Below are 27955 nucleotides of genomic sequence, written 5' to 3'. Positions count from 1 at the left end.
GAGTTTTAGTAAATTTCGGTGCATTAAATATGTGGTATTTGTAGCGCCCTCTTTTGTCCGCCATAATAGTTATCAACATGGTAAAATATACATTCCTCTAAGAATCCATCGTCATCTTATAATTTTAACAATAATATAAATTATTTTGGACATTTTTAGAGAAATAAATATCGTTTCTTTGATATAATAAAGATATTTTGTGAAAATTACCGTAATGTTATAAGAAATACCTACATAAATAACCAATGATCTGTACACCAAAAGAGGAAAACTAAACTTTAAAATGTAAACTCTGTGGAAGATAAGCACTCACGAGCTCTTCTTTTAAGTCCAGAAGTAATATTGCTGTGATTCAAGAAGTTGCACAATGGCCGCGGTGGGGAAAACATTTTGACAAATGAGAAAACGCTTATTTTAACAACGTATTCATCCCGAATTTCCTCAAAATGTATTGCACTGTTAGAAGATATAACCGGTATAAACAACTCTGTTCTTTAAATTCAGGCAAAGGTAAAGGCCAAGGAACTCCGTGGCAAGAAGAAGGAGGATTTGGAAAAGCAGTTGGATGAACTTAAACAGGTTGGACACAATTACCTAAACAAGAACTATTCCCCGTTTCAGTAATGAAATCCACTTTTTGGAAGTGATAAACTCAAAATTACTATTACTATTATTTGATAAAATTCATTTTTACATAAAAAGAACAAACAGATTTAAAGGGGAAGGAAAGTCAAAAACATAATCTATTTTTAATAAAGTGGTGTAAATTATCATGTGTGGTCATGCTGTTTTGAAAATATAAAATACGTAATTAAGCTTTAATGAACGTTTGAAGTTGGAGAAATCGTATTTAATGGAGGCTGCATGATGTAGAACTCTTTTGTATTAAAAACAAGAAAAATTAATTATTTTGACGTCACACCATCTATTCCGGTTTGATTTACATATACAAATGAATGTACACATTGCTCTGAATATAATTAACGCTGGTTTATGCCTTTCTGTTACTCAAATAATCGACTAAACAAAATTGATAATGTTTGAGTTCACACGTCAATCTAAAGAAAAAATACATGTATCATTGTATGCATAAATATATGCATTTTCATAAGTAAATGACAGCTGTTAATCTGCTATCATTCAAAGTTGAAAACGACCTGGATTAAATTTTTTATTCCAAGTCAAGTTCTTCGCTAACTGAATAAATGTTATAATTGTAATCGGGATGTTTAAAATTCATTCTTTAAAGTCGGAATTACCATGTCGAAATAACGACGGCAGACATTTTCTATGATACTTGGCATCTGTTGTCAATTTCCACATTTACGCGGAGATTTCTTCGACACTAACCTCCGCTTTTAGATTTCAACGAACATGCTCCATTTGACGTTAGTTTGTAGTTTGCAATGGTAAAATCAATATTGTTTCAAATTTTCCAGAACTGGTCATTCAGAGCGAATATCATGATTTACTAATACTGATGTTATGTTGATAAGACAAACAGGAATAGATGGTGTGATGTCATAGATTAAAGTTCAATGGCAGCCCACATAGGGGCGGGAAATTTAAATTAAGCGATCAATTTTTTTTTATTTATTCATTGTTTAAGGGTTTTTAATGAAAATAAATACGATTTACAATTATAGTAGATGATAATTAATTGATTTATTGTACAACATATTTTTAGTTTCCTTCCCCTTTAAGTAAATTAATAGGTAAAAATGTACACATTGTATAAAAAATGTATCAAAATGGGTACTTCTGACTTTCCTTACACTCCCTTCTTTTCATTTTTTTATTGCTTATTTGTTCTCCCCCCCCCCCCCCCCCCCCCAAACTTTCTATTTTTTTCTACTCTGTTATCAATTTTTGTTTTGTTTTTATTACATGTTTTTTCTGTTCTTTCTCATTTTTTCTCTACACTACATATACTTTTTTTTAATTTTCAACCTTAGCAATTAACCATTATTATACTTGAATAAAATACTTCTTAAAAATATAAATGAAAACATTCTAGTATTGCAGGATTTTCTTGGCGTGTGCTAAATGAATAAAAAACCCCACTTAAGTAAAAATAATTGCATGTGAAATGCAGTGTGATGCAAACTAAGGGGCTTGGTTGTTGGATAGTGAAGTTTTTTAATTATTTGTTCCCAAAGGAAAAATTGATTGAAATTAATAATCTTAGGTGAATTTTTGTATATTGCAACAAATAAATTCGTTTCAATCATGTTTAAAAAAGTGTATTCAATGTACATTACAAAAAAGTAAAGGGACGACACTCGCCATCTTGGATTTATTGAGGGTCCTTGGTTCAAGCTATGTTTTAAACAAGTTCTCCAATTTCTCTGTTTTTCTGGTTTTCTGACGAGATCTAAGTTTGAAAATGGTCAAATAACTTATCACTAGCGTCTGACTACATCTATCTGTCGCATGATAAACACATCATTCCGAAATGTACTAGATACTTGCCAAACATATCAAAAGCAACAGAAGTTGATGCAAACTCTCCATGTAATCACTGAGGAGATCCAAAAGCATACGACAAACACAAAAAAATCTTTTCGTGCATTTTTTGCTTGCTCTACAGTTATACGTTTTCAGAACATCTCGGTGATTATTTTGGAGAATTTACGTCACTCAAAAGTAAACTTCTGTTGTTTTTGATAAGTTTGGTGAGTTATGATAAATGTTAATGTTAAACTGAAGTTTGCTAAATATTTTTTGATGATGAATGGTGATGCATGCTGGCAGAGTTTGTTCCAAATGTGTCAAGACATGCAACAAGGAACATTCATTTTGCCAAATCAATCTATTTAGACTTGTAAAGTTGCTTTTATATGCTCAGTTACACAACAAGTAAGCATTTAAATTGCCATGGTAACATTGTTGGTGTTTTGTCATGAATGATTTCGTTATCTTTATATATAGAATATAATGTTTGGATGATTATCTTGCATGATTTACACATTAAGAGATAGAGATTTAGGTAGTCCTATACTCGGCACTAAATGGGCTCAATCATTAAAAGCTTAGCTTTAAATGATAAATATACATTCTAGTAATACATATACAAAAGAAAATATGTATGTTTACATGCTAGTTTGTTTGTTATCACCTCTCAGACGGGTGTACCCCCTTGCAAAAATTATTGACAATTATGAAATTTGCCAGAGGTCCGTTTTTCCTAAAAATAATTACCAATTTTGGGAAAATTAGAACTGAACATACAAAATAGAGTATACATATTTATTTAAGCCATATCTCATTAATAATTTTGCGCAAATTTTTGTAAGTAAGTACGCTTTATGGACCTGATGTATCAAAATAGAATACAAAAAATGCAATGCTAGTATCACGTTTGGTAATTTTTTTACTATTTTATGGACTCAAACTTAAATTCATGGTGTTTATTCTATAGATTGACATCTTAGAAAAAAGATTTGGTAAAATAAGTTATATGTTGACGGATTACTTTTCACGCTATAAGCTCTAAACCAAGTAGACCCTGACGAAAAAATTCGTAAAAATCACATTTTGCTACAGTTTTCTGCCTAGATCTGTCAACAATGTTAGATATCATTTAAACATTAATTAATTGACGATTGATTAAATTCGAAATAGCTTCTGTCTCTAAATTTAAACCGGTTTTAGTAAAAGAAAAATAAAAATTAAGGGGGGGGGGGGGGGGGAGGTCAAAACAAAGAAGATATAAGCATACCTGAGATCCTGGTTAATCAGAAACTTTGTTTTTCATTTTTATTTAACGGAATCGAGTTTCTCAACATTAATTATTTCTATCTCTCATAGAATACATATATTACCGTTCTAATTGCTTATTATTGCCATTGTTTACAACAGCGATGTAGAGCAAAATCAATACCGGGTATCAAAAACGCTTTGTAAAAGTCGAACCAATATTTTAAAATCCGTATTATGACGTAGTGCTATACTCGGACTACTTTAATGATACTTTTTCTTAATTTCAGGAACTGGGTACACTGAGAGTTGCCAAGGTAACTGGTGGTGCAGCATCAAAACTGTCAAAAATGTAAGTTGTTTATTGAAATGCCTACACTAATCTAAACAACTGAATGATGAGAATTAATTACTATAATAGCTGTCTTACAATAAAAACCTAAAGGATACCAAAAAAAAGGATCTTTAAATTGTGGCACAGGGATTGCGGTGGTGAAATAAAGTTGTAAAGAAGTTTTCAGGTATTGATATCCGACTTTTGATATTTGTGTGCCTCAATGCCAAAGGCCCTGTTATTCTGATTCTAGAATCTATCAGATTCCCATGTGTAGATGGATTTGGACTCTGCATCAATTAAGCCGGCAGACTGTGACTATCACACTTCTGTGACATACAATGCACAGAGAAACTTGTGTCAGCATTCCACATCCTTTAGCCTTTTGAGGGATGTTCTTGTTGATGTAATACACTTATATTTTTGATTGCTATTTTAACTGTTGGATCGCAGGATGAGGATATGGTAGTTTCAACCTATGTTGAAATTGCAATATTCCTGTTAATTTATTTAAAAAAAAAAAAAACCACACCAAAAACTTCTTACGTGATGTTTTGAAATGTCTAGGTAAATTACTGAAGAAGTTTGAGGTCAAACCTGTCACAGTAGATTAGTTACTTTTTGATAAAGCCATTATGTAGAGGCAAAATTTTTGAATTACACAAATTGCTAAAAGTTTTACGTCTTTCTTGAAAATTAACTTAGTTTCTGATTCTCTTAATTACATATAGTACAATTAGCATACATACCTGTTTGAAATGACTGTTATTGTGTAATTTGCTCTTTAAAAAATTGTTATTTGATAAAATAGAAGCATCCCAATCTATTTATTTCACAGTTCAAATGTCAGATCAATACAAAAGGAAGTCTTTGAATTTTATTTTAAGTGATAAAGATGAGAACTAGTATTTCAGACACTTACCATGAGTAATGTCTGTTATTCTGGCAAGTGATAACAAGGCCAATGTTTTGGTTCATTATTATGCTTTGCAGTAAAAAGCTGTAATAAACAAATAACAGAGTTATTAATCTGAAAATTTGTAACATTATATAAATCAATACATGACAAATGACTGAAAAAGTATACTAATTTACCCATTTTACAACACCTCTGAAAAGACTTAATTTCCTATGAAAAAATGTTTTGTCACAACACAAAATACATAATCGGTATTAATATAATTGTAGTTTCATAAATTAAATATAGATTACCTAGTAAGTGTATACATATACACAACATCATGGACAAGCAATTTTCGCACCAACATAGTGAGTTTTGTCATACAATATTTCAAAAACATCCTAAAACTAAACATTATTTATGTTACCATATAATGAACAAGAATTACTTTCACCATGGGACTACATCATCAACTACTGTTGGTACACTGGTACAAATACTGTAGTATGTTAACTTTGTTAAGCTGTATGCTGTTTGTGTGCATGTCTCTGTGCACAACTGAAAATACAATAGTGTTCAAAAACAGGTAAAAAGCAATTACAGAGATCCCACTCTGCATCAATTAAGCCGGCAGACTGTGACTATCACACTCCTGTGACATACGATGCACAGAGAAACTTGTGTCAGCATCTCACATCCTTCTATCTTGTAGAGGGAGGTTTTTGTTGATGTAATACAATTTTAAACAACTCAAGAATTATTGACTTATGATGTTGAAAAACCCCTCATTATGTTTTGTATGGAAATCTTTTATTTAGCTCTCTTGTTTGTAATGTAAGCCAAAGAACAGTATTATGGTATACTGCATTAACACATCTGTATGCCAAATAATATTTAGTGGAATTGAGAACTTTTACTGGAATGCTCCACAAACTTGGTGGAGCTTTGTGTGTTTTACTCAGAATTGGATGTACCAAATTAGTTTATGCAATTTTATTTTTATTTATCTTGAGTATATCAAGCAGAGTTGCATAGAAACTCTTGTAATGAAACAAACCAAACTGTATATGACAAAACAGAAATTAAGTTTATGGTTCTTTATAGAGGCAATTCTGCCTTGCGTGAAATTTATGTTAATTTCATGTGAATTACACTTCACACGAATTTCACATGATGCACAATTGGCTGTGTACATTGGCATTGAACACTCGTTATTAAAGATTATTTATGTATTTTTGATAGTTTCCACGTTTTTGATTTATTAAGTTATTTTTATTCAAGGTATGAGTGTTTTAAATTTAAATGTCATTACAAATGATGAAATACTTTGGCCTGAAGAATAATGAAGTTATTCAGCCAATGGATCGATAGGACTGATGTAATGACCTGAAAATCCACTCCAGAAAACATCTATTGAATGGGAGGTCAAATGAGATTAACTAATTACATGCATATTATCTTTTATTTTAGTCGTGTGGTAAGAAAATCCATTGCTCGAGTGTTGACAGTGATGCACCAGACCCAGAAAGAAAACTTGAGGAAATATTACAAATCTAAGCGCTTAAAGCCCACAGACCTCCGCAAAAAGAAGACTCGCGCCATGAGAAGGGCCCTGACACCTTTCGAAAAGTCCATCAAGTCACGAAAACAGCAGCGCAGAGAAAGACTCTACCCCATGAGAAAGTTTGCTGTTAAACAATAAAGTGTAGAGTTACATATTGAGTTCTTCTTGAATTTCAAAATATAGAGATAAGGAAGAATAATATTGCATAAATAAGGATTTAAGGATAGTTTTTGATTCATGGTGATAACAAAAATCATATTTAAACCATTGGTTTCCTCGGCTTTAACATTTGTAATAAAATAATTACGTTTATGTTATTGAACTTGATGATTTAAAATGATATCAGCAACTATATACTCAGTTACTTGTTATAATTGGCTATAAAATAGTAATCTAGAATTACATATAATACCAATGTAATATTTATTTAAACAATAAAACGCTTTCTTTGGTGATTCATCCGCGATATGAAGGCAGTGACATTGCAGAAAAAATACATAACCCGTGTTAGCATTTATATAAGATGGGTATGCAGATGAGAAATTTCAAAACCCTGACTACTAAATAGAATGATTTTCAATTCCTGAATAAGCACTATATTGCAGGTCAAACTAAGTGCGCTTTACTTCTTTAAATTTGCGATAAGCTTGGCTAGCATGCAACAAACATACAGGACCCATATTATGTGCAATGTAGCTGCCAAAAAAAAAGAAATCAAAGTACTAAGGGTACTCGAAGTAGAATAAATACATGAAAATATGTTAACACATATACACATATTGAGTCATCCAAGCTTTCCTGGAGGATGTATGTTAAAATGTATAAAATATCTACCCAAATGATATTTCATCATAACAGCGCCAGGATTTTGAGGGTTGCATTTTTGGGGCTGTAAATGTTGACATGAAAAATATAATGTTCAGCAGCAAATTAAAAAGTCTCCAAAAATATCCACATTTTAACACTTGAAAAAGTAGAATTTATAACATTTAGTCTTGGGGTACCACTGAAGCTGGTGGTACATTACACTCGAAGAACAAGCAATTTCTAGATTTAGATTTAGCACATCATTGATTTTTTAAGTGTCCTTTAGAGGTTCAGTAAAGTGGTGCCTTTGGATGGGTGATAATTTCAAGAACCCTCTTTTTTTTTATCATTGATCTATAGAACATAGCAATCCAGGAGAACGGAATTTATCCTTGAAGGGTATCTTTGAGAGATCTGATATACCTTATGGTACCAGCAAGCTAACGCTCTCAAATAGTGGTATGACAGTTTCATGTTTATGTTGGTACACTTATTCCAAGTACATGTACCACGTGATTTCGTGCAAAGTGAATCGAGGAATCAAATCGAATAGCGATCGGGGGAAAGTTAAATTGCATTCATTTCACAAGAGAAAATTAAACAGTATTACATGTATATTAATATTACATGTTTTAAAAAATTAAGTTTGTGAATTAAATATTTTAAGAACTCGATAATTAAAATCCTAATTTCAAGTTGACCTCGTCTTTTTAGTCTGCAGATAACGGAAAATTTAAACATGTACAACAATCGATCCCAATTTGTCAATTAGTTCGGAAAGTGTGTAGAAAGGATGGGAACAGGCTTTTGCATCTCAAAATTGCTAAGAATTAAGAGGAGAAATTTCAAGTTTATTTTGACATTACATTTTGAATTATTGGGGATGCTTAATGTCATGGTGTGTTATACGACATCATCGAAAAACCACATTCAGTTTTTCTCGATATCATGAATAATTCATGCTCTATTTTGATTCCTTCACACCCTTGCGAAGGAAATTTTGTCAATCTTCTTAATGTTTACAAATGCACCTGCTAACAACGGCATGCTTTCAGGACTTAAGGTGGAATAACACACCTGGAAAAAAGCTCAAATTAACAGGATATTATTTGAAAATAAAAGATAAAATGATAAATAAACTGAACATATGTCAAATAAGCAAAAATTTGCAGTTCAGGGATAAAAAAAAGAATATCTAATAAAATTATTTCAGTAAGTAACAACAAAAGCCCCTGCGGAATTCGAAATCGGGATGTACAGATCACAAGTCCGACTCTTTATCCACTCAGCTATGGAGTAATTTACATGTTGATGTCGATAAAATCCTTTCTAAAAAACGAAATGTCGTTTTGATCAGCGGTCAGCCATTTTGTGATGATGTGTATGATGGATTTCCGACGATGGTTATACGGTACTGTCATTTAAAAGCGGTTTCCATCTTGCTTTCCGTTTCAAAGTCATACTTTAATGTTCCTAATTAGTCTATACATTTTGATATGTTTTACAATTTTTAAATACTTTAAAAGGAAACATTATTTTAAAGATCTTATCTTTTCATTTATGGTTTATACCTATCTTTTGGCTTGCTGCTATTATTAATTATTATATTATTATATATATTATTATTATAAGCTTCAGATTTATTCATGTTAATTAAGGAATAAGGATTCTTTCTTTGAGTATTATGAGGTGATAATTTCGGTCGGAGCGTGGTCATATCCAATAAAGCCCGGCTTTATGATAGATTTGACCACCCTCCGACCGAAATTATTATCACCTCATAATATTCAAAGAAGGATTCCTTATTCTCAATGTAGCAATTATAATGTAATTGTATTAGTTCTTATTTTCCATTAAAAAGTGCCGATTTATTTTATTAAAATTTAATTTCCCGGTCGAGTATTCTCAGTACTTTGATGCACCTTCTTCTTTACCGACTGCTAGAGTACTCTCAGTACTTTGATGTATCTTTTTCTTTACTGACTGCTTGTGTTTGTGGTAGCCACTTACGCTTACTTAGTGACAATAAGCTTTATATCGCTTCGTTCAGGTAATCGATATGTATAATGTGGGGATGTTGAACAGTTTTGGATCATTTTAACTTAGTTAAATATAAATAAAAGATGATAATAAATATACATCAAAAATTTACCTGACTGATCACATATAAGAAGCCGCCAATTTTGCATCTAAAACTTTTTTTGAAGCGTTATCTTCCCTTCATGTAAGGAAGAAAATTTTAATTTTTTTTCAAGATATCAGCGGCAAATTGATTCATTTTTTGCTCCCCTGAGCTAAAAGCTCAAGTGAGCTTTTCTGATCACATTTTGTCTGTCGTCCGTCTGTCCGTCCGTCCTTCCGTCTGTCTGTCCGTCTGTAAGCTTTTCACATTTTCAACATCTTCTCAGGAACCACTGGACCAATTTCACAACTTAGCACAAAGCATCCTTAGGCTAAGGGGATTCAAAGTTATCAAAATTAAGAATCACGCCCTTTTACAAGGGGAGATGATACGGAATTTTTTAATTTTTTTCGAGAATTTCCAAAAATCTTCTGCTCAAGAACCATAAAGCAAGGAAAGCTGAAACTCTCGTGGAAGCATTGTCAGGTAGTGAAGATTTAAAGTTGTGAAAATCATGACCCCCGGGGGTAGGATGGGGTCTCAATGGGGGGGGGGGGGTCGAATTTATACATAGGAATATATAGAGTAAATTTTTTAAAATCTTCTTCTCAGCAACCATTAGGCCAGGAAAGCTGAAACTTATGTGGAAGCATCGTCAGGTACTTAAGATTTAAAGTTGTGAAAATCATGACCCCCCCCCCCCCCCCGATAGTATATATATTTAGAAATATATAGAGTAAATCTTTGAAAATCTTCTTCTCAAGAACCATATGGCCAGGAAAACTTGTGTGGAAGCATCCCCAGGTAGTGAAGATTCAAAGTTGAGCCCGGGGGTAGTATGGGGCCACAATGGGGGTCAAAATTTTAACAGGAATATATTGAGTAAATCTTTAAAAATCTTATTCTCAGAAACTAATCAGCCAGGAAAGTTAAAACTTGGGTGAAAGCATATATATAAGCGCATCCTCAGGTAGTGTAGATTCAAAATTGTGAAAATCATGACCTCCGGGGGTAAAGTTGGGCCATAGTAAAGGGGGTGGGATTTTACATAGGAATATATAAAGTAAATTTTTAAATATCTTCTCCTCAGAAACTAATCAGACAGAAAAGCTGAAATTTGTGTGGAAGCATCCTCAGATAGTGAAAATTCAAAGTTGTAAAAAAACATGACCACCGGGGTTAGGGTGGGCCACAATTGGGGGGGGGGGGGGTCAAAATTTTTCATAGGAATATATAGAGTAAATCTTTGAAAATTTTCTTCCGTCTGAAACTAATCAGCAAGAAAAGTAGAAACGTGTGTAAGCATCCTCAAGTACTGTAGATTCAAAGTTGTGAAAATCATGACCCCCGGGGGAAGGGTTGGGCCACAATTGGGGGTTTAAATTTTACAGAGGAATATATTGAGTAAATATTAAGAAATCTTCTTCTCAGAAACTAACTAGCCAGGTGTTTTTTCACATTGCTGAGAATTTGGCTCCTGGACGATTCTTGGGTCTCACACGGGGTTCAGAGTTTGATGTAGGTTTTTATCCTATGTATAAATTTTTCGAGAACTGCAATTCTTAACATGTGATATTACTATAGAGTTATCCATTTAGAAAAGGGACAACTGATAATAAACATAAGAATATTCAGGGGCGGTTTTTTTTAATACAGGATCTACATGTATTATACTACGTACATTGTCCAGATAGTTTGTATTATGACTCAGTAAAGCCTATTTTACCATAATACCTTTTGTTTCTCAGGTGAGCGATGTGGCCCACGGGCCTCTTTTTTTGTATGATCATTTATTCATTTATTCATTTGTAAACTGCAGATGAAAATGGAACACGATTCCAGATAGAAATAAAAATCATCTGGTACTAGCCTTTTAATTCAATTTACTATAAACTTGATAACTAGGATGCTAGATAAATCAATTATTATATTGTATGATTTTTTATTACTTATAAACATTATTGATTTTTCACTCGCTAGAATGAAAACAGGATTCAATAATTCATCAAGGACACTCGATGCTTTTTCAAACACTTAAAGGATGACTCCCACGTTGAGAAACAGCCAGAAAACTTATTTAAAAAAAAAAAAACCAATCGAGCCAGATTAATATGTACATCTCTTTTTGCACCTTATCTGTTAACTAATATTGGTCTTCGACGGACAATTATCATCATGCTAGCTACCTTAAAAGATATCTGTAGCTTCTGGCCAATCGTTAATTATTTTTTAAATCGCTCATATATATAATGATCGGAATTACTACATTCTGGACTCTCCGTCTGTATAGCAGGTAAGACCTTAAAACACTTATTATGTCGAAATCTAAATATTCATATTGCAGATTGTTAAAAAAAACATTGAAAGTCGTTTAAAATGCATTGTCAACATAAAACAATAGACATCGTCGAAATTATGATCGACATTATGAAGTGCATTTGATTTTTCCAGACGGTTTGGAATGTATGTGGGGAGAAGTTAAAGGACAATCTTTTGCTTAATTTAAAAAAAAACTTCCCATTTTTTTTATTGGGAAGAAATCTGAGATAATTTTTCATTGATAAATATTTGTTTATGGTTATAATATACAATCTACATGATATATCGATGTTGTGCAGCACAGGACAAAATATGTTAGACAAGTGTTTTTTAATGAGAAGCTAGATGGTACCCTGGGCAATAGCGGGAATTAACACTTTACAAATTATTATCGTATAATTCCCTAACATGTTGAAGGATATTTTTCTTCATTTTTGTATATACTTTGTCCGATTTTTTACTTATCGTATTCTTTAAAATTGAAATAAAAAGCAAACTGTATTGTGGATATAAAGAGGAGCGGACAGGGATGAAAAATCTAAACTTAAATAAATAATATACACAAGATATTCAAAATTACGTTACTTAAAGTTATACATTAATATTTAACAGTTAAAATTTACAAAATTCATTAAAAAGTTAATAACAGCTGTGTCCACATTTTTGGGAGGAAACGTTTTCGTAAATACTCGACGTTATGTGACGACCTTTGCCTACTGACCGGGTGAGGTGAATGTGATCGTTGTGAGTTAGTGTGTTACAATGGCGATAAAGCATATATAAAATATTTTATGCTAAGTATCAATTCAAGATGGTCACCTTGGTTACCACAAACTTGAAATCTATAAAAGTAAGTGATATTTTGTTCATCCTTTAAGTTATAATGAATTTTAACATGTATATTTCCGCTTGAAATTAACAAATTATGTCAATGTAATTAGTCTTTAGTCGAATATTTCCAACTTCAAATCTGATACCTAGCGTCTAACCTAGTGGTCCGTTCAATAGACCTAAATATATACGACCTAGCGGCTAGGCTATAGCTAGCTGCTACGATCTTGAATGAAACCCTGGCTGTAGACAGGCAAATCGCCAATGTTACTATAAAAAGCACAACTTCAAAAGTAAACCAAAAAAACCCAAACAAACAGCGTCAAAGTAAAAGCTTCCGCTATACAAAATAGTTATACAAAGAGCCATGTTTTGTTAAATGTGTTGGCATTTTGTTTCTTTTTTTAATTTCGAGAGAATTGTCTATCTTTTTTAGTTTTGTTATTAATAACGTGTTTTAAAAACAAGACTATGCATTTTGGACACATACAATGCGCATGAATTTCCATGAGCTACTTTGCTGCGCGATGAAGAAATGGGGATTGAATATATAACGCTTGTTGCAATATTCAAGGCAGCAACTATTGAATTTTTTTCTACTAGACAGACATAATTTGTTTATAGCCGCTTACATAATTTGGTCGCTCTCTGATGCTTTGCCGACTTTAAAAGCATGAGAGAGAGAGAGAGAGAGAGAGAGAGAGAGAGAGAGAGAGAGAGAGAGAGAGAGAGAGAGTTTGTTTCAGTCTTTACTCCACACAATGCATAAAGACACACCAAAAGAGCCCGGCTTTCAGTACTTCAGTACTTTGATTTTTGCAATGTCGCAACCTTCTTATCCCGAATGAATCACAAAAGAAAGCAATTTATTGTTTTATCGCAAATCTTACACGGGTGTATTCGCTGCGAGTGATAAACTGATGCGTTGAGTGACGACACTATCGGGATTGCGAGTTCCAGTTATATAAACAAGCATTTTCATTGGCCGTTTTAGTACCCGCCCACCCATACCTGCTGACGTGGTATTTGTGTCGTTTCTGCAATAATTGACTAAGAGTTCTCACAATAATCGCATCTTCTTTTTTTGTGTAAACAATTGTCAAAAACACGCTGTTAAGACAGGTTCAATCCCCAATTCATTTTTAAATATAATACATACTTCATCGAAAAATTCAAATCCTTTTAGCTGTTAAACGCATCAATTTAAGATGAGGCTATAATTATTTTGTTGTAGCTTATTCCAAAGAATTCACAACAGATACTGACAATAAATATTACATAGCCTATATTGCATTTTGTTGAACTTTGACTGATTAATATGACACACTTAGAACTACAAGTGTGCATGTGTTTTCAAACATACCAAAAAATTGAATTTTACGGCATGTAAACGTGTTCAATTTTGGACTGATCTGTGATCAACGTTATTTTGTAACTCACTTAGTCTGTATAAACATTCATTTTATTATATGTTCTTCGATATTAATCACACAATATTTACTTCCAGGAAGATGATGTTGACACTGACACGCTAATCGACCTCGGATTGTATAATTCACGTGCAGATCGAGTCGCCATTTTACAGTTTTCAATGAATATAAACAAACCACACTTCTTCATTTTGCGGAGCTGTTGACGATGTTTCAAAGATTTCAATACATATTTATTGTAAATAAAACAGTGAAGACATATGCTGTAAAACGTCTAATGGATTTCACGGCGTGTCAACCCGAATTTTCCCGTGGATCTACATTTTGCAACAAGTTTTTTATGAGGAAAAACAGTTAAACTCATGCGATTTTCAATATATACAGTATATGGTACATTATTAACGGTAACGTAAAATTTATTTGTTTACTTAACAGTTTCTGGCGATTTTTTTTCACAATGAATTAACTGAATGACATTATTCGATAAGCGAAGTACAATCTTATTCTGTGACTGATAATCTATATGTGCCGATCCCTGCTTTTAGGGAACTTTTTCTTTTTCTTTTCATTAATATTTTACACATGTACGTGAACATCTCCCCGTTTCTTATTAAGGTAATGGTCCATACCCCACTAGATAAATAAAATGCGTACAGAATTTTTTCATATTTTTCAAACATGAATCTGAGGATATGTTCTCATCAAATTTTATCCTGTTGGGTGGTCCATCGGTATTATAAAAGCTAGGGTCGTTGCTAAAAATAGAACCGATTGCGGAAAATGGCGCTTTTTCATACATAAAGAATATAAGCCTAAGTCTGAAATTAGAATTTCACAAAATAATTTTTTGACTTATATCCTATGTAAAATAAAGGAATTATTATTTCAAAACAAAAATTTTTATGTTACACTTGCTTATTTATCAAAAATAGATAAATCTGCATACAAATGAGATAAAATGAAATAAATTTTCAAAGAGAATTTAAGCTCTTATCATTTTATTTACGTACAGAATTCTCTAAAATTTTGATATTATTTACACATTAACGCCCTTAATCAATTGGAAATAAAATTACCCAAGGGATCGGCCTTTTCAGGACCACAATGGGCGTATTTTTGGTAAAAATCATTAAAATATATATTTTGAAAAAAGATCCGTAAAAATTAAATTGTGCATAGGTTTATTATTCCATCACTCTAAAAAAAATGTTTAGATTATTGTTAAATAGAAAACATGATTTAAACAAACTGTTGATCAATCTGTATTATCTAGTCCGCAAAAGATTGTATCTTTGGATATCGGTAAATATTATGGATCGAGATCGGTGTTTAGACATTGCAGTCCCACGCTTGGATAATGCTAACTACCTGATATATGCCTGTAAGACAAAACCTCTATTCAACTTTTTTTTACTGGTTTTAAAGACTGTTCTTAAAATGAAATAACTTTTCTTAAGCGCATGATTTTAATTCTAAAAACATTTTTTGTGAGAAAATATATCTATGCTCGTTGCTAAGCGAATATAGAATATAGATGAAATAAGTCAAATTATTTCCCCTTGTGTATTTATCTCCCTTATGCACTGGAATATAGATCTCGGTCAGGATGTTTATGCATCTTCAGGGATTAACGTTCAAAGAATTGGATTAAGTTCAACCTTGTAATGAATTGATGTTTATGCAGGTCAAAAGTAAGCGGTATGTATTTTCAAAACGAGTACTCAATCGACACAACCCAGTCAATTTCTCATTTCGCTGAGTAATAGGCTAATTGATTGCAGTTTTCAGGATTTTTAATAGATTTGTTTTGAATTAATTTCTAGGTCAGCTTGATTTTTTTGTTTTGAAACAAATGTACACCTTTTAGCGTTAGGTCTCGATTAGATCGGGCACGGAAAAGACGTAATAACGCGTGAATTACGTCAGACGTTGTTTTGTGACGTATGGATCATTACCTTAAATAACTCTGTACGTAAATTTTTAACTTGCTAGTACAACTTTATGAGATGTTTTCTTTCTCCGACATATCTTTCCACGTGTTAGCATCATGTTCTCAACATGCATTTGATAAATGGGCGGGTCTATATAAATGCACCAATCAGAATCTTTATTTCAAATCACAATTGAAATACACACCGATTAGAAAAGTGTCATCACTCAACGCAATGCTACATCGGTCGTAGCGAATACTTTCATGTAAGATTTGCGATAAGTAATAGCGCGGCGAATATAAATGCCAACTCGCATCATGTCTCTCTCCGCCGCAAAATGTAGTGCTACAAATAGCTGGTATTGTTATATTCAGTAGTATATTCTCACTATATAACTCTATATAGACGAATAGTCAATAATTGTAATATCAGCTCGTCCGAAAAATATTGACCGGTCAATATTTTTTAGATATTGACCGGCTAGGAATAATATCTAGAGAACATTCCCTCTATTTCAAATAATCGCCTCTGATTTGTTGATTCGTAAACGGTGACGTAAATAATTCTTCGCGACTCCAAAACAAGGTGACGTCATAATAGACAGTCAGTCTAGGCAAGTAAACAACGAACGCGCAATGCAACGGTTTGCTATCATAACGGATATATAAGGATTTGCGAATTACTGTGAAGTAAAATCAGGTAGAACACCTGTCTGATAATTCGTACGGTCGGCGGAATATCACAAGTGACCGTTTGATGCTGAGGATATTTTGGAAATGAACTTTGCACAAAATTGAATTCGTGAATTCTTTGTTGAGCTGAGAAAATTACGGCGATCTGTTTTCAATTAATTTCTTAAATTTTGGTTTGTTTCTTCATATAACAAAACAAATGTTGACTGTGTTTTCGGGCAACATTGATCATATTAGCCCCCTTGGGACGAAAATATTGCCCTCCGCTTCGCGTCGGGCAATATTTCGTCCCTCGGGGGCTAATATAATCAATGTTGCCCTCAACCCCAGTCAATATTTGTATATTAATACATGCAATATTACTATAAAAACATAATCAGTAACACCTTTGGTAAAATACAAAATGGCCGAATAGGTTTTAACGTCATCTTTTTTTCTTTCTAAATAACGTATTCGGTATGCAGTGCTTGCAACGGCTCTGTGGTCATGACCATAAGGACTATAAAATGATCCTGTAAAAGGAAGAGCTTTAAATAAAAAGAGAAAATATTCAAAATGAATCGAATTGCAAAGCTAAAAAAATTTGATTGTTTCATTTCAAACCTTATCTCTGGAGATAAATTTGCCTGAGCAGTTGAAAGTTTAAATGAATGCAAAAAAAAACCCTCAATTGCATTGAACGAATTGTAGAGGCCTCTAAAAAATAAGATTCAATTTCAGAAAGACTGGTTCATTACAAAATTTGATTCAATCTGCTAAACAGTCTTAAATTAAGCTTATACTGTTACTTTCAGCAGCTGTAAACTTCTCAAAGCAAATAACTTTTTCCATAGCTTCTCATTATCAGCTTGACTTTTATTTGATTTGAAAAAAACCCACATTTCCACACATTTTAACCAAGTTCTTCTTTTAGAAGGAATGATAGTTTTTCAGCTTGCATTTTTGTAATGCCGATACGAATATTCAATGTTGCACGCTATTAATCTTTAAAAAATTGCATTGCTTGCACTTTATTTGATCGAACGGATTAAATTAAAGGCCACACACAGTTCAATGTTGAGATGTTTTAACAGGGAAGATTAACATATGTATAATAATTATTTGTAATTTTTCCACAGCAGTGTCCAAACAAAACCAAAACCTGATATACTGAGTGCATGCCTGGGTAACAGAAACCTGCCCTACATCTCTTATATAAGAAAAAAAAATGAAATTTAAAAAAAGCCCTTTTCACGATCTGGGTTTTCCGACTCGTTGGTTTAATCATCGTTTTTCACAAAGAGTCTATCACCTCATATTAAACAGATAATTGAGGTAACATATAATATTTTCTTTGTTTACACCTTCAAATACGGTTGATGCACAACATTGGTCTAACGGCTTTATGTAAGAAAAACAGTTGACGATAGGGGCATTTTAATTTCAGATATTGCTAAATATTGATTTCTCTACGTATGCATACATTCAACTTATCGTACTTTTCCTAATACTCAGTATATAACTAATAACTTTGTACATTGGTTCATGAAGTGTAAAAAAAAAATATAAGCAAAATAAATGTAAAAACACGACTTAATGTTGTACCGTGATAAATTCAGGGTTGGCCGGGAAATACCAGTGCTGGGAATTACCGGTGGTAAATACCGATATTTCCCGTCTCGGTATAAATACTACTGATTTTCACTAAACTGGGAAATACTGGGAAATACAAATTTTTAATCTTAATTTCTTTAATTTGTTCAATGTTAAACGTATGTCTAGGATATAAGATATTAACAATAAGCATCAAAACACAATTTAGCATACTTTGCTATTTTACTGTCAGTTTATGAATCTTAAATTCACCAGATGACTTCTATAGCTGCTAGAGTACAAATTTTAGTCCATCTTTTTGAACCCCAAGTTTAGTGTTTAACAGATTGATAATTCAAAGCACAAAATAAACTGTTATAATTACTGTAGGTGTTACAAGTAACAAGTACAGTGGGGCCTCAGATATCCGGACGCCAGATAACCGGACGCTTCAGTTTACGGACGATTTTATTTGGGAACAGATTTTTTATACGTTATTTTGTCTCATTTATCCGGAATTCCGCGTTCCGGATCCGGACGGTCTGTTTTTACCACAAAACACTGATTTACTACTAATCTTGCTTCATTTAACCGGACGGTAAAATTTGATGATACCCTACTCAGTACAAAGATTACCCCTGTCAATTAAGTTTCAGACCTTTTTTATGTGCTACACTCATGAGTAGCTTGTATAAACACACTGACTTCCCAAATCACTTTCAAAAATTGGAAAATTGCGAACAACAGGTTATCATTATTGTCCGGTTAATATTTCATGACAAAATAATGAAATAAAGCAGAGTTCTTTATATCTAAAAACCTTCATTACAACAGACAACTCTATTACGTGTTGCTATATGGTATGAAAGGCAAAAAACCTAGTATCAACACTGGGAGCCATTGTATACAAATACATTATCATTCATGACAACAATAGACATATTTCAGATATCCGGACGCTTCACCTATCCGGACGATTGGACTTGGGAACGAAAGCGTCCGGATAACTGAGGCTCCACTGTAAATAATCACACATGTTGTTTTGATAAATAATTGACTCTTGACAGTTTTATGCTCCTGTTTTAGGGAGATATATACTATTATTGTGATTAATTGGCTTCTTCTTGGGTGTGTTGCATACTGAGGTAGTGATACAGTCACAGTTTAATTTTCATAATTTTCTTGGCTCATTTTCACATACATCAAATAACTAGAAAACAGAACTTTGGATATCATGTTTATGATAACTGTATAGATGCACCTATACATGAACCTGACTTAAGTCTTAATAACAAATAACAATGGTGTATGAATGAACCATGTTTGGAGCATTTATAAGAAGATAACCAATGCATTACTGGCCAGTCAAAACTTGTTAAAATCAAAGACAATTATAAAATGTCATTGCTGACAAGGTGTACTATTGTCTACATCCCTACAGGTTTGATTTAGACTGAGTATGAAGTAGGCTACTTTAATATGTAGTTATACTTTATTTCCCAGTATTTCCCGGGAAATACCAGTAATTCCCGGGAATTTCCAGTATTTCCCACCGTCCTGGGAAATATGAGTATTTCCCGCTTTTTTGCCAACCCTGGATAAATTTATTCAGATCAGTCGACCAGTCTTTACAAGTGTGTGTTTGTTAGAAAATAAAGCAGTATTTATCCGTAACTTTGACTTGTAGCAAATTAAAAGGTGTGTAACGGGTGTACATCCGGTGAATATGGTGTTCCGAGGAGGCCACTTCGTCCTTCGCACTTTCACCTATAGGGCGAAGATGCGGAGTGCGGAGTTGCAAAGGCGAAAGTGCGAAGGTGCGACGGCGAAGGGGCGAAAATGCGACGGCGAGCGTGAAGGTGCGAAGGCGAAAGTGCGAAGTTGCGAGGGCGAAGGAGCGATACTACTGTCACTCCATCGCCTTCGCAACTTCGCACTCTCGCCTAAGCATCTTCGCGCTTTTGCCTTCGCCTTTTTTAGCTCACCTGAGCTGAAAGCTCAAGTGAGATATTCTGATCACATTTTGTCCGTCGTCCGTCCGTCTGTCTGTCTGTCCGCCTGTAAACTTTTTACTTTTTGAACATCTTCTCTAAAACCGCTTATCCGATTTCAACCAAATTTGGCACAACGCATCCTTATGGGAAGGCAAATATAAATTGCAGAAATAAAAGTCCGATCTGTATTCAAAGCGGAGAAAACCTTGAAACTGTAGAAAAAGGTGGGTGCATTTTTAAAAATCTTCTTCTCAAGAACTACGGAGTCCAATTCAACGTAGTTTAGCATAAATTATCCTTATGGGAAGGAAAATATAAATTGCAAAAATTAAGGAATAATTCTGTTTCAAATCTGAGTTATTACGAAAATAATAATAAAGGAAAGGCGTGTTTCAATCAGTTTAATAGCTTCGGGTTCGGCATCCGGTAAAATGGGTATGCAAGACTTGGCCTGGGCAAAACAAAAGATTGGCAGTTATTAATCTGCCAATCTTATTAAAATTTCAGGATATTTGATGGACCAGTATATTTGTATTCGCTGTAGATATTGCTGCAAAATAATGCGTATTTGGAATTGACGATTGCCGATCTGCCCCGGCTTTTATTTTGCCACGGCCCGGGTTTGCATAACCATTTTACCAAGACTCGTATTCCATACTTCTAAAACGAGGTTCTTTGTTTAAAGCAGCCATGACATTATACGAAAAAGGGTCGATCTGACTATGATGAATTTGCTTGTTGTGCAACAGTTCGCGTATGAAGGGAAATTTTTGAAACATGCAAAATATATTGGTGCCGATTTTGTGAAGTAAATTGAGGCTAAATATTTTAATGCGTTGACAGTTTTCACACATGACGTTGGTGTTAGCTTGTTCTGATTTTCGTTTCGTTTTCATTAGGCCTATTTATGCTTTGTAACCTGGGAACTATCGTCTGTATTTCGTGATTTTTACGTATCAAATCAAACAGAGACTTCAGTATATCAAACAGTTAACTGTTTACCTGCACAAATTAAGCAAAATCTGATGTATCAAAAAAGTACTGAAATACATTTCATTCTATCGGTAATTCGGCATTATTACTAAAACCGATTTGGTTTGACTTTACCGATCGCGTCGCGTTCAACTTCTTTCAGCTACGTCATACATAAACAATACCCGCACCTTAACCACAATTTTTTTATTGGTGGATTCAGCTTATCGCTGATTGGCTGCCGGTTAACTAAGACTAAATTATGCACGGACAGAACAACAACATATCTGAGAATGAAAAATTCACATGGGTACTCGTGACTGTCGAAATTGGGCTATTTTTCGAAAGTGTACACTTGTGATAAAACAATACATACGGTACATAAGATATATAGCTGTAGCTCTATGTATAAATTTTGGGTTAGAAAATATAAAGCTACAGTGCATACAATACTTACATGTACAAAAAAACTTTACGGCAATTTGCCGCATATAAAAATAACGCTATTTTTGAAAAAAATAATAATTCTTCATTTAGTTTACTACTGTTAATAATTGTATTTTACTTGCCCCAAACTTTCTCCTATTAAACAACCTTCTTCCGTACTCGGAAGGCGGATCAAGAACTGTATTTTTTATGTATGTAAACAAACCATTGTTCATGTATGGAGCTGGTGATCGGCGGTTCAGAGACAGGTAAAATAAAGAAATCTGCAGTAAATGGTTTGTGGATATTTTAGTATATATATATTACACCGAAAGTGATAGGGCAACAGAAGAGAAACGAATCGGACACTTTTCTAATGAAGACGCACATGTACAAACCCCCTTGCGTCTCGTTCTTTCACACCATCGTTCGATTCTTTTATTGACTGTCGATTGCCGATCGAAAGGTGTAGAAATCGAGGAATTCATATCTATAACTTCGACTGGCAAGTTAGTATGTAATACATGTGCATATTACACATTTACGGTATTTACATGAATTGAACGCTTAGCACATGCAACTTCTAATTATTATATTTTTTATAACGCCGTACTCTGGACCGTAGCTTGAGTTGAGGCTATGGTTTACAGTGGCGTAGCGTACTATAAGGCAAAAAGGCAATTGCCTACACACAATTTTGTAAAGCAAATTCTAAAATTTGTGTACAATTTTAAATTTAAAACAAAGTTGACATTAACTTTGATTAGTTAAAAAATCATAAAACAAATCGAAAGCAGTAATTGTCATATATGTAATATCAATCGACGGTTTTTTTTTGCATGCATGCGATTGCTGTAAACTGTGCCTGGAACCCACGAAAGCTAAACAAGACTTTTTTTTTATCACAAATAACTTATTACTCCTAGTAATATATGTACATGTGGCGTATCAGTTATGACTTATAAAGAAGTTGATATAGAAATAGTACGGTTGTTGGTTTTGTTTACAAAAACATGCAGAATATGGTTAATGATGCGGTGTATATTTCAATAACGAAAAATATAAGTTTGGTTTGCTTTTATTACGAAATGAATGTAGTGACTGAGAATAGGAAATAAAATATTTTAAATTTACATAATGTTCCATAAAAACACTCATAACTAATTTGTTGAAACTAACAATTTTTTACTCTCAAAAGTGGTATTTTTGCGTCCTTTTTAAAAAAAATTCTACGGGGAGGCCCCCCTAAACCCCCCCCCCCCCCCCCCCCCTGCGGGAGAGGGGTACCCCTTCCCACACCTACCCCTTTCCGCGCTTCGCGCATCAGTGAAGCATTTGGCTTCAATTTTTGCCTACACTTATATTTGGGTCACGCTACGCCGCTGGTTTAACGCCCGTTTACAGAGACAGAGAGAGAGAGAGAGAGAAAGAGAAAGTTTTGCACAGAATTTAAACATAGGGGATAGTCGATTTTGAATGAATAATATTGGGGGGAAATGAACTGTTCTGAGAAATCCTTTACCAATCATAAAGTTTTCACAACGGCGGCGTGTATAATTTATGCATGACGTAGCTGACAGAAATGATCGTGACGCTATAGGAAAAGTCAAACCAAATCGGTTTTGATAATATCTTTTGCGTAATGGTAGAATAATGCAATAGGTTTTGTTAAGATGCTCGGCATTTTCTCGAGTTTATTCAGTTTAAATAGAGTTTGATACCGCTGACGGAAATATGTAGGTATATATACATGTATATATATGATTCATTTCGAAAAAATAAATTGTGTTCTTTATTTGTTATAGTGCATGTTTCTTGTGTTTAATTGTTTACAATTTCTATTTACTAACCATATTTGAGTGTTAAGCTTCGAATTATAAGCAAGATACAGAGATTTGCTCACAATTCTATGTTTGTACACAGATCTTAAAAACTAAAAATTAAAAAAGTAAAAAATTTGTCAATATTTTTAAAGAAAACATGTTCTTCCAGAAACCAACTTTAACAACTTTTTGTATTGTAAACTTAACCTTTTTTCGTCATTATTACTCCTACTGTACATGTGATCCTTTACTGTGTTTGTGTACATTTGTATAAACTGATTTTGAACCTCAAATACCAGTGAACTGGTCTTGAGTGAACAAAAGAATTGAAAATTGAAGGCAATTCTTTTTTTCCATTTTAAATGCTGAATAGGAAATACCAAGTTAAAAATCTTAAGCAGAATGTAATAAACTCATGTGAACAAAATGTGACTCAAACCTAGGCGTACTGTGAGCTCTGTATCTTGCTTATAATTCTACGATTGACGCTGAAATTTTGATTGAACATTAGAAATTCTATATGAATTAGGGTATGTTAAATACTTGTACAAACAAAATAAAAGAATGATATTCTGTATATACCTACTCTCTGGGGCCCCCTCTTTATACAATAAATAATGTGAAATCTACATCAATTTTGACAGTTTTTCAAACAGGAGTAAATAAAAACGACATCTTTAAAACAGTTTCCATAGTTCTGAAACATTTCTGTTGCGGCGATAAAGTAAGTATTGCTATTCCTAAGAAAATAGCACAGCGGATAATTATCCTGGTTTGTACGCGAGGTAAATAACAGTCATTTAATTATAATGGAGAAGACAAATTAAATTTTTGAATGTTTTTTATTTGAGGAATTGATCACATTGAGGTACAATTTTCTTTTTCACATCTATACATGTAGGATTTTTAAAATAAAAAAAAATAACTATTATATTTTTTAAAAAAATACAATAATTAGTAAGTAGTTGATGAAAAAAATGTACCTATATTCTCTCATATATTTTGATCGCTTTACAAAAGGGGGGGGGGGGAGGCAGAACGAAAATATAGGGAATTGGAAGTTAACAACTTAACAGTGTACCCCTACCAAATGTTTAGTTTTATATCTTGCGTAGGATTTTCTTATTCTGGTAAAAAATAGTATTTCATGAAGGTACAATGTCAAAGATTACGTGTATGCAAAAATAAGTGTAAAATTCGAATATTTTACAATATTTTTTTTTATTCCACCGAGACCATATGGCACAATATTTTTTGAACGCCCATTGTTGCTCAGGTGAGCGATGTGGCCCCATGAGCCTCTTGTTATCATTGTGGACCTCTCTATTGTTTAAAGACAATTTTAGCTGTTTAAAATGACATATGAAGCAGAAGACGAACTTTTTAGAATTTATTTTTGAACAGCCTGCGCAGATCCATAACTTTTTTAAAAAGGGGGGGGGGGGGGGGGGTCGAGGGAGAATTGTTTTTGTCGTTTGGGGGGGGGGGGGAGTCCGAGGCATATTTTTGGAAAATTTGTTGTGTAAAATTAATAACATTAAATTTTCCAGGGGGATGGGGTCCGGACCCTCTCCCCCCTTTACTGTGTGAAATTATTAATACTATATTGAATTTTCCAGGGGGGGGGGGGGTCGGACCTTCGCGCTTTGCCTTCGTAACTTCACACTCTCGCATCTTCGCCCCAAAGGCGAAAGTGCGAAGGTCGAAGTGGCCCCATTGGAACACCATACCAAACACCTGCAACATGCTTGCATAAACGGAAAGATATTTTATTCAGTTGTACTTCTGGCATGTTACAATGCTTAAAACGAATTGTTTAGTTACAACAAGATTTAACGTGTAAAAAAATGTGAAATTAATATGTTGCCTTCAATGCATACACAATATCCGCCACTTTTGTAACGTCATAAAAAGGTTACCATCGCGAACAGAGCTCTAGATCGTCTGCAGAAATGTCTACCTATGGTAAATTTTATCGGCAAACATTGGTACCGCTGGCATGCCAATGTAAAAAATAATACCAGTGGTACCCTTTGTCTGCCAACGGCAGTACTCTGAACGCATCCAATCATAACAAATCAGTTAAAATTCAATAATACATTACGGACATCATCACGCATGTGTTGAAATACCAAATGAGTAAGCAAGAACTCTGGTGCAGGCATTTTGTAGTTTATTTGCATAATGCCTTTATTTATAGGTATAGCTGTACAGCGTTCTTACCAAATTCAAATTTAAGAGTACCAGTACATATCAGAACACAAATTTTAAAAATATTGTATTATATTTATGTTTTATATAATCCATTATGCATGATATTTTCATGTCAGATAAAAACAAACGTTATTTTAAGGTTAAATAAACATCAAAGGTTTACTGTACAGTAGAACCAATTCTATCTCTAAAGATGGCATTTTTTAAAATCTGTACCCCAAAACAGAGATCATATAACATATATGGTTATCTTTTTTGAAAATATAAGGTGAAAACATTTTTTTTTAATGCAGCAAAGGGTCATTCCATTTCATCGACGAAAGACGATCCACGCGATGACAAAATCATTCCAGGAGAACAATTTTAAGATAGTCTTCTTAATGTGCTCGCTGTTCTCTGTCATTTACACAGAAGAATCAACACATGTAACGTCTCTAATAACAACCACTGGAGCACAAAACCAAACCCTGACCGACTCCCGTCCGTGGCCACAAGAATCAGTCACGGACTTGTCGGAGCCGAGTACCACAAACACTGAGAAAACTATAACCACCAAGCCTTTTAACAGCACCGACCTTTGCAATAGTTCCACTAAATCGCGGGTTTTTCCTGAACCAGAGTCGACTTTCTCCGAATCATCGACTTCTTCATCGTTCTTTTTACAATACACAACTGGGGAAACGATTTCATCCTTCAATTCGACACCTCTACAGGGGAATAGTTCCTCATCCGAGTCCTCTTCTTTCCCGCGAATAATATCTGTGTTTGCTGTCATTGTTGGCTTTGCTGTCATAATGATAAACATGTTGGTGATAGCGGCGTCCGTGAGGAACCGAAAGTTACGAGAGAATACTAATTACAACCTTGTCTTGGGACTATCTTCCAGCGACTTCCTGATGGGTTTGAGTATGTTGATGATTGGGTTTCGGCTTTTGTTCCCCACACTAACTACGATGTTAGGCTGGTGTATTATAGTGAATGTCGTATTTATTTCAAGTTTGATAATGTCACTCTATCAAACATTTTGTATTAGTCTCCACCGATATCTCGTTCTCTCCGAGAGTTCCTGGGCGGGTCGCTTGTTTGACGACAATCGGAAGTATTACCTCTACATAGGTGGATGGATGACGTTCTTCATTCTGTACTCCTCCACCGTTTCCCCAGAAGGCGACTACACACACTGTTTCTACAAGACAGTATACGGCCAACACATCCTCGTTGTTCGTTTCACTATATGTGTTTTCGGAATCATCTTCCTTTTGCTAACCTTGATTTTCTATTTTCTGGCAATCCACCGAGTGATAAAACGTTACACGAATATGACATTACCTTCCGATTCAAGAAAGTTGGAGGACAAGAGGAATAAGAGGATAATGAAGTCCATGAAACTAGTGAGCATGATCCTAGCGGCTCTGTTTTTATTTTCAAGTCCTATGATTGTCTCCCTTATGTTTTCCAATAGTCCACAGTCCGTCATTGTTGGCTCTTTTGCTGCAGCCAATTTGAACTCTCTTCTAAATCCTATTATATATTGTTCTCGTATCAAAAAACTGCGAAACGAGATTAAATCAATGTTTTGTTTTAGTTAGTGCAAAATGATCTAAATAGTTTCAAAATTTCAAACATATGTACTAGTAACTCAAACTAAAGTTTTGCAATGATGATGGAATCGTAAAATTTACTATTTAGTAGTCTTTTATCCCTATTCCATTCTTTTTTTTTTAAATGTATATTCAAATAGATGAAGACCAAATGCATTTTATGCTTTATAATATTGACAATATTTTTAAAAACTTATGTTCTGTCGTCATGAAATTTTTTTTAAAAGCATACATTTTATCCAAATCATAATTTCTAAAAAATTGTATTATTTATCTTTCAAAGGCATACCAACAAGCATATTATACAATTAAGACACGTTTTTGAATTCACGAGAAAATATGTTTTTAGAAATTGAAATTATTGTAAACAAAATTCATTTGCATTGTACTTTATTGGGAACAGTTTGGCCAATGGAAAGCTTCCAAACACGATTTGAATAGCTACCAAAACGAACTTTTAAAAAAGCATATCGATAGTTGCAAGAAATTTCCCTCTCTGAATCATTCAATATGATTAACAGACGCTTACTTGAATAAAATCAAAATAATCAAATTTTACAGCGACATTATGTAGTCAGGATTCTGACAAGATTATCTATCCGATAGTTATATTGCCAATTCATATTTCCCATTTTTAAAAATATTACGTTTCAAGGAGATAGTTAACGCAGCTCAAAATCAGACCCAGATTCACCCCTATAGTTTAAAAAAGCGTAGTTATTC

The 27955-nt window shown here is 33.6% G+C and overlaps 2 protein-coding genes across 3 annotated transcripts; both read left to right on the top strand.

The window, feature by feature from the left end:
• Positions 1 to 6650, top strand: LOC128156811 (60S ribosomal protein L35-like). 2 transcript variants are annotated; one of them, XM_052819113.1, is made up of 4 exons: positions 1 to 80; positions 505 to 579; positions 3990 to 4051; positions 6405 to 6650. In XM_052819113.1, exons 1-4 carry the CDS (start codon positions 78 to 80, stop codon positions 6634 to 6636), a joined length of 372 nt encoding a protein of 123 aa, XP_052675073.1. In that variant the 5' UTR covers positions 1 to 77; the 3' UTR covers positions 6637 to 6650. The 2 variants fall into 2 exon arrangements, with proteins under 2 accessions (XP_052675073.1, XP_052675072.1); XM_052819112.1 differs by lacking the exon at positions 1 to 80 and adding an exon at positions 353 to 376.
• A 4758-nt stretch (positions 6651 to 11408) lies between these two features.
• On the top strand, positions 11409 to 27948 carry LOC128156149 (adenosine receptor A3-like). The gene is made up of 2 exons (XM_052818180.1): positions 11409 to 11720; positions 25925 to 27948. The coding sequence occupies exon 2, from the start codon at positions 25967 to 25969 to the stop codon at positions 27218 to 27220; it is 1254 nt and encodes a 417-aa protein (XP_052674140.1). The 5' UTR covers positions 11409 to 11720; positions 25925 to 25966; the 3' UTR covers positions 27221 to 27948.
• The last annotated feature ends 7 nt before the right edge of the window (positions 27949 to 27955 follow it).

Source organism: Crassostrea angulata, chromosome 7 (genome assembly GCF_025612915.1).
Source record: "Crassostrea angulata isolate pt1a10 chromosome 7, ASM2561291v2, whole genome shotgun sequence".
NCBI classification, from domain to species: domain Eukaryota; kingdom Metazoa; phylum Mollusca; class Bivalvia; order Ostreida; family Ostreidae; genus Magallana; species Magallana angulata.
The sequence above is the reverse complement of the archived record's forward strand: the minus strand, read 5'-3'. Positions and strand labels throughout refer to the sequence as shown.

Coding starts and splice junctions, on each gene's coding strand:
- LOC128156811 (XM_052819112.1), top strand. Junction 580..3,989: donor AGTTGGATGAACTTAAACAG/GTTGGACACAAT, acceptor TCTTAATTTCAG/GAACTGGGTACACTGAGAGT. Junction 4,052..6,404: donor GCATCAAAACTGTCAAAAAT/GTAAGTTGTTTA, acceptor CTTTTATTTTAG/TCGTGTGGTAAGAAAATCCA.
- LOC128156149 (XM_052818180.1), top strand. CDS start 25,967: ATGACAAAATCATTCCAGGAGAACAATTTTAAGATAGTCTTCTTAATG.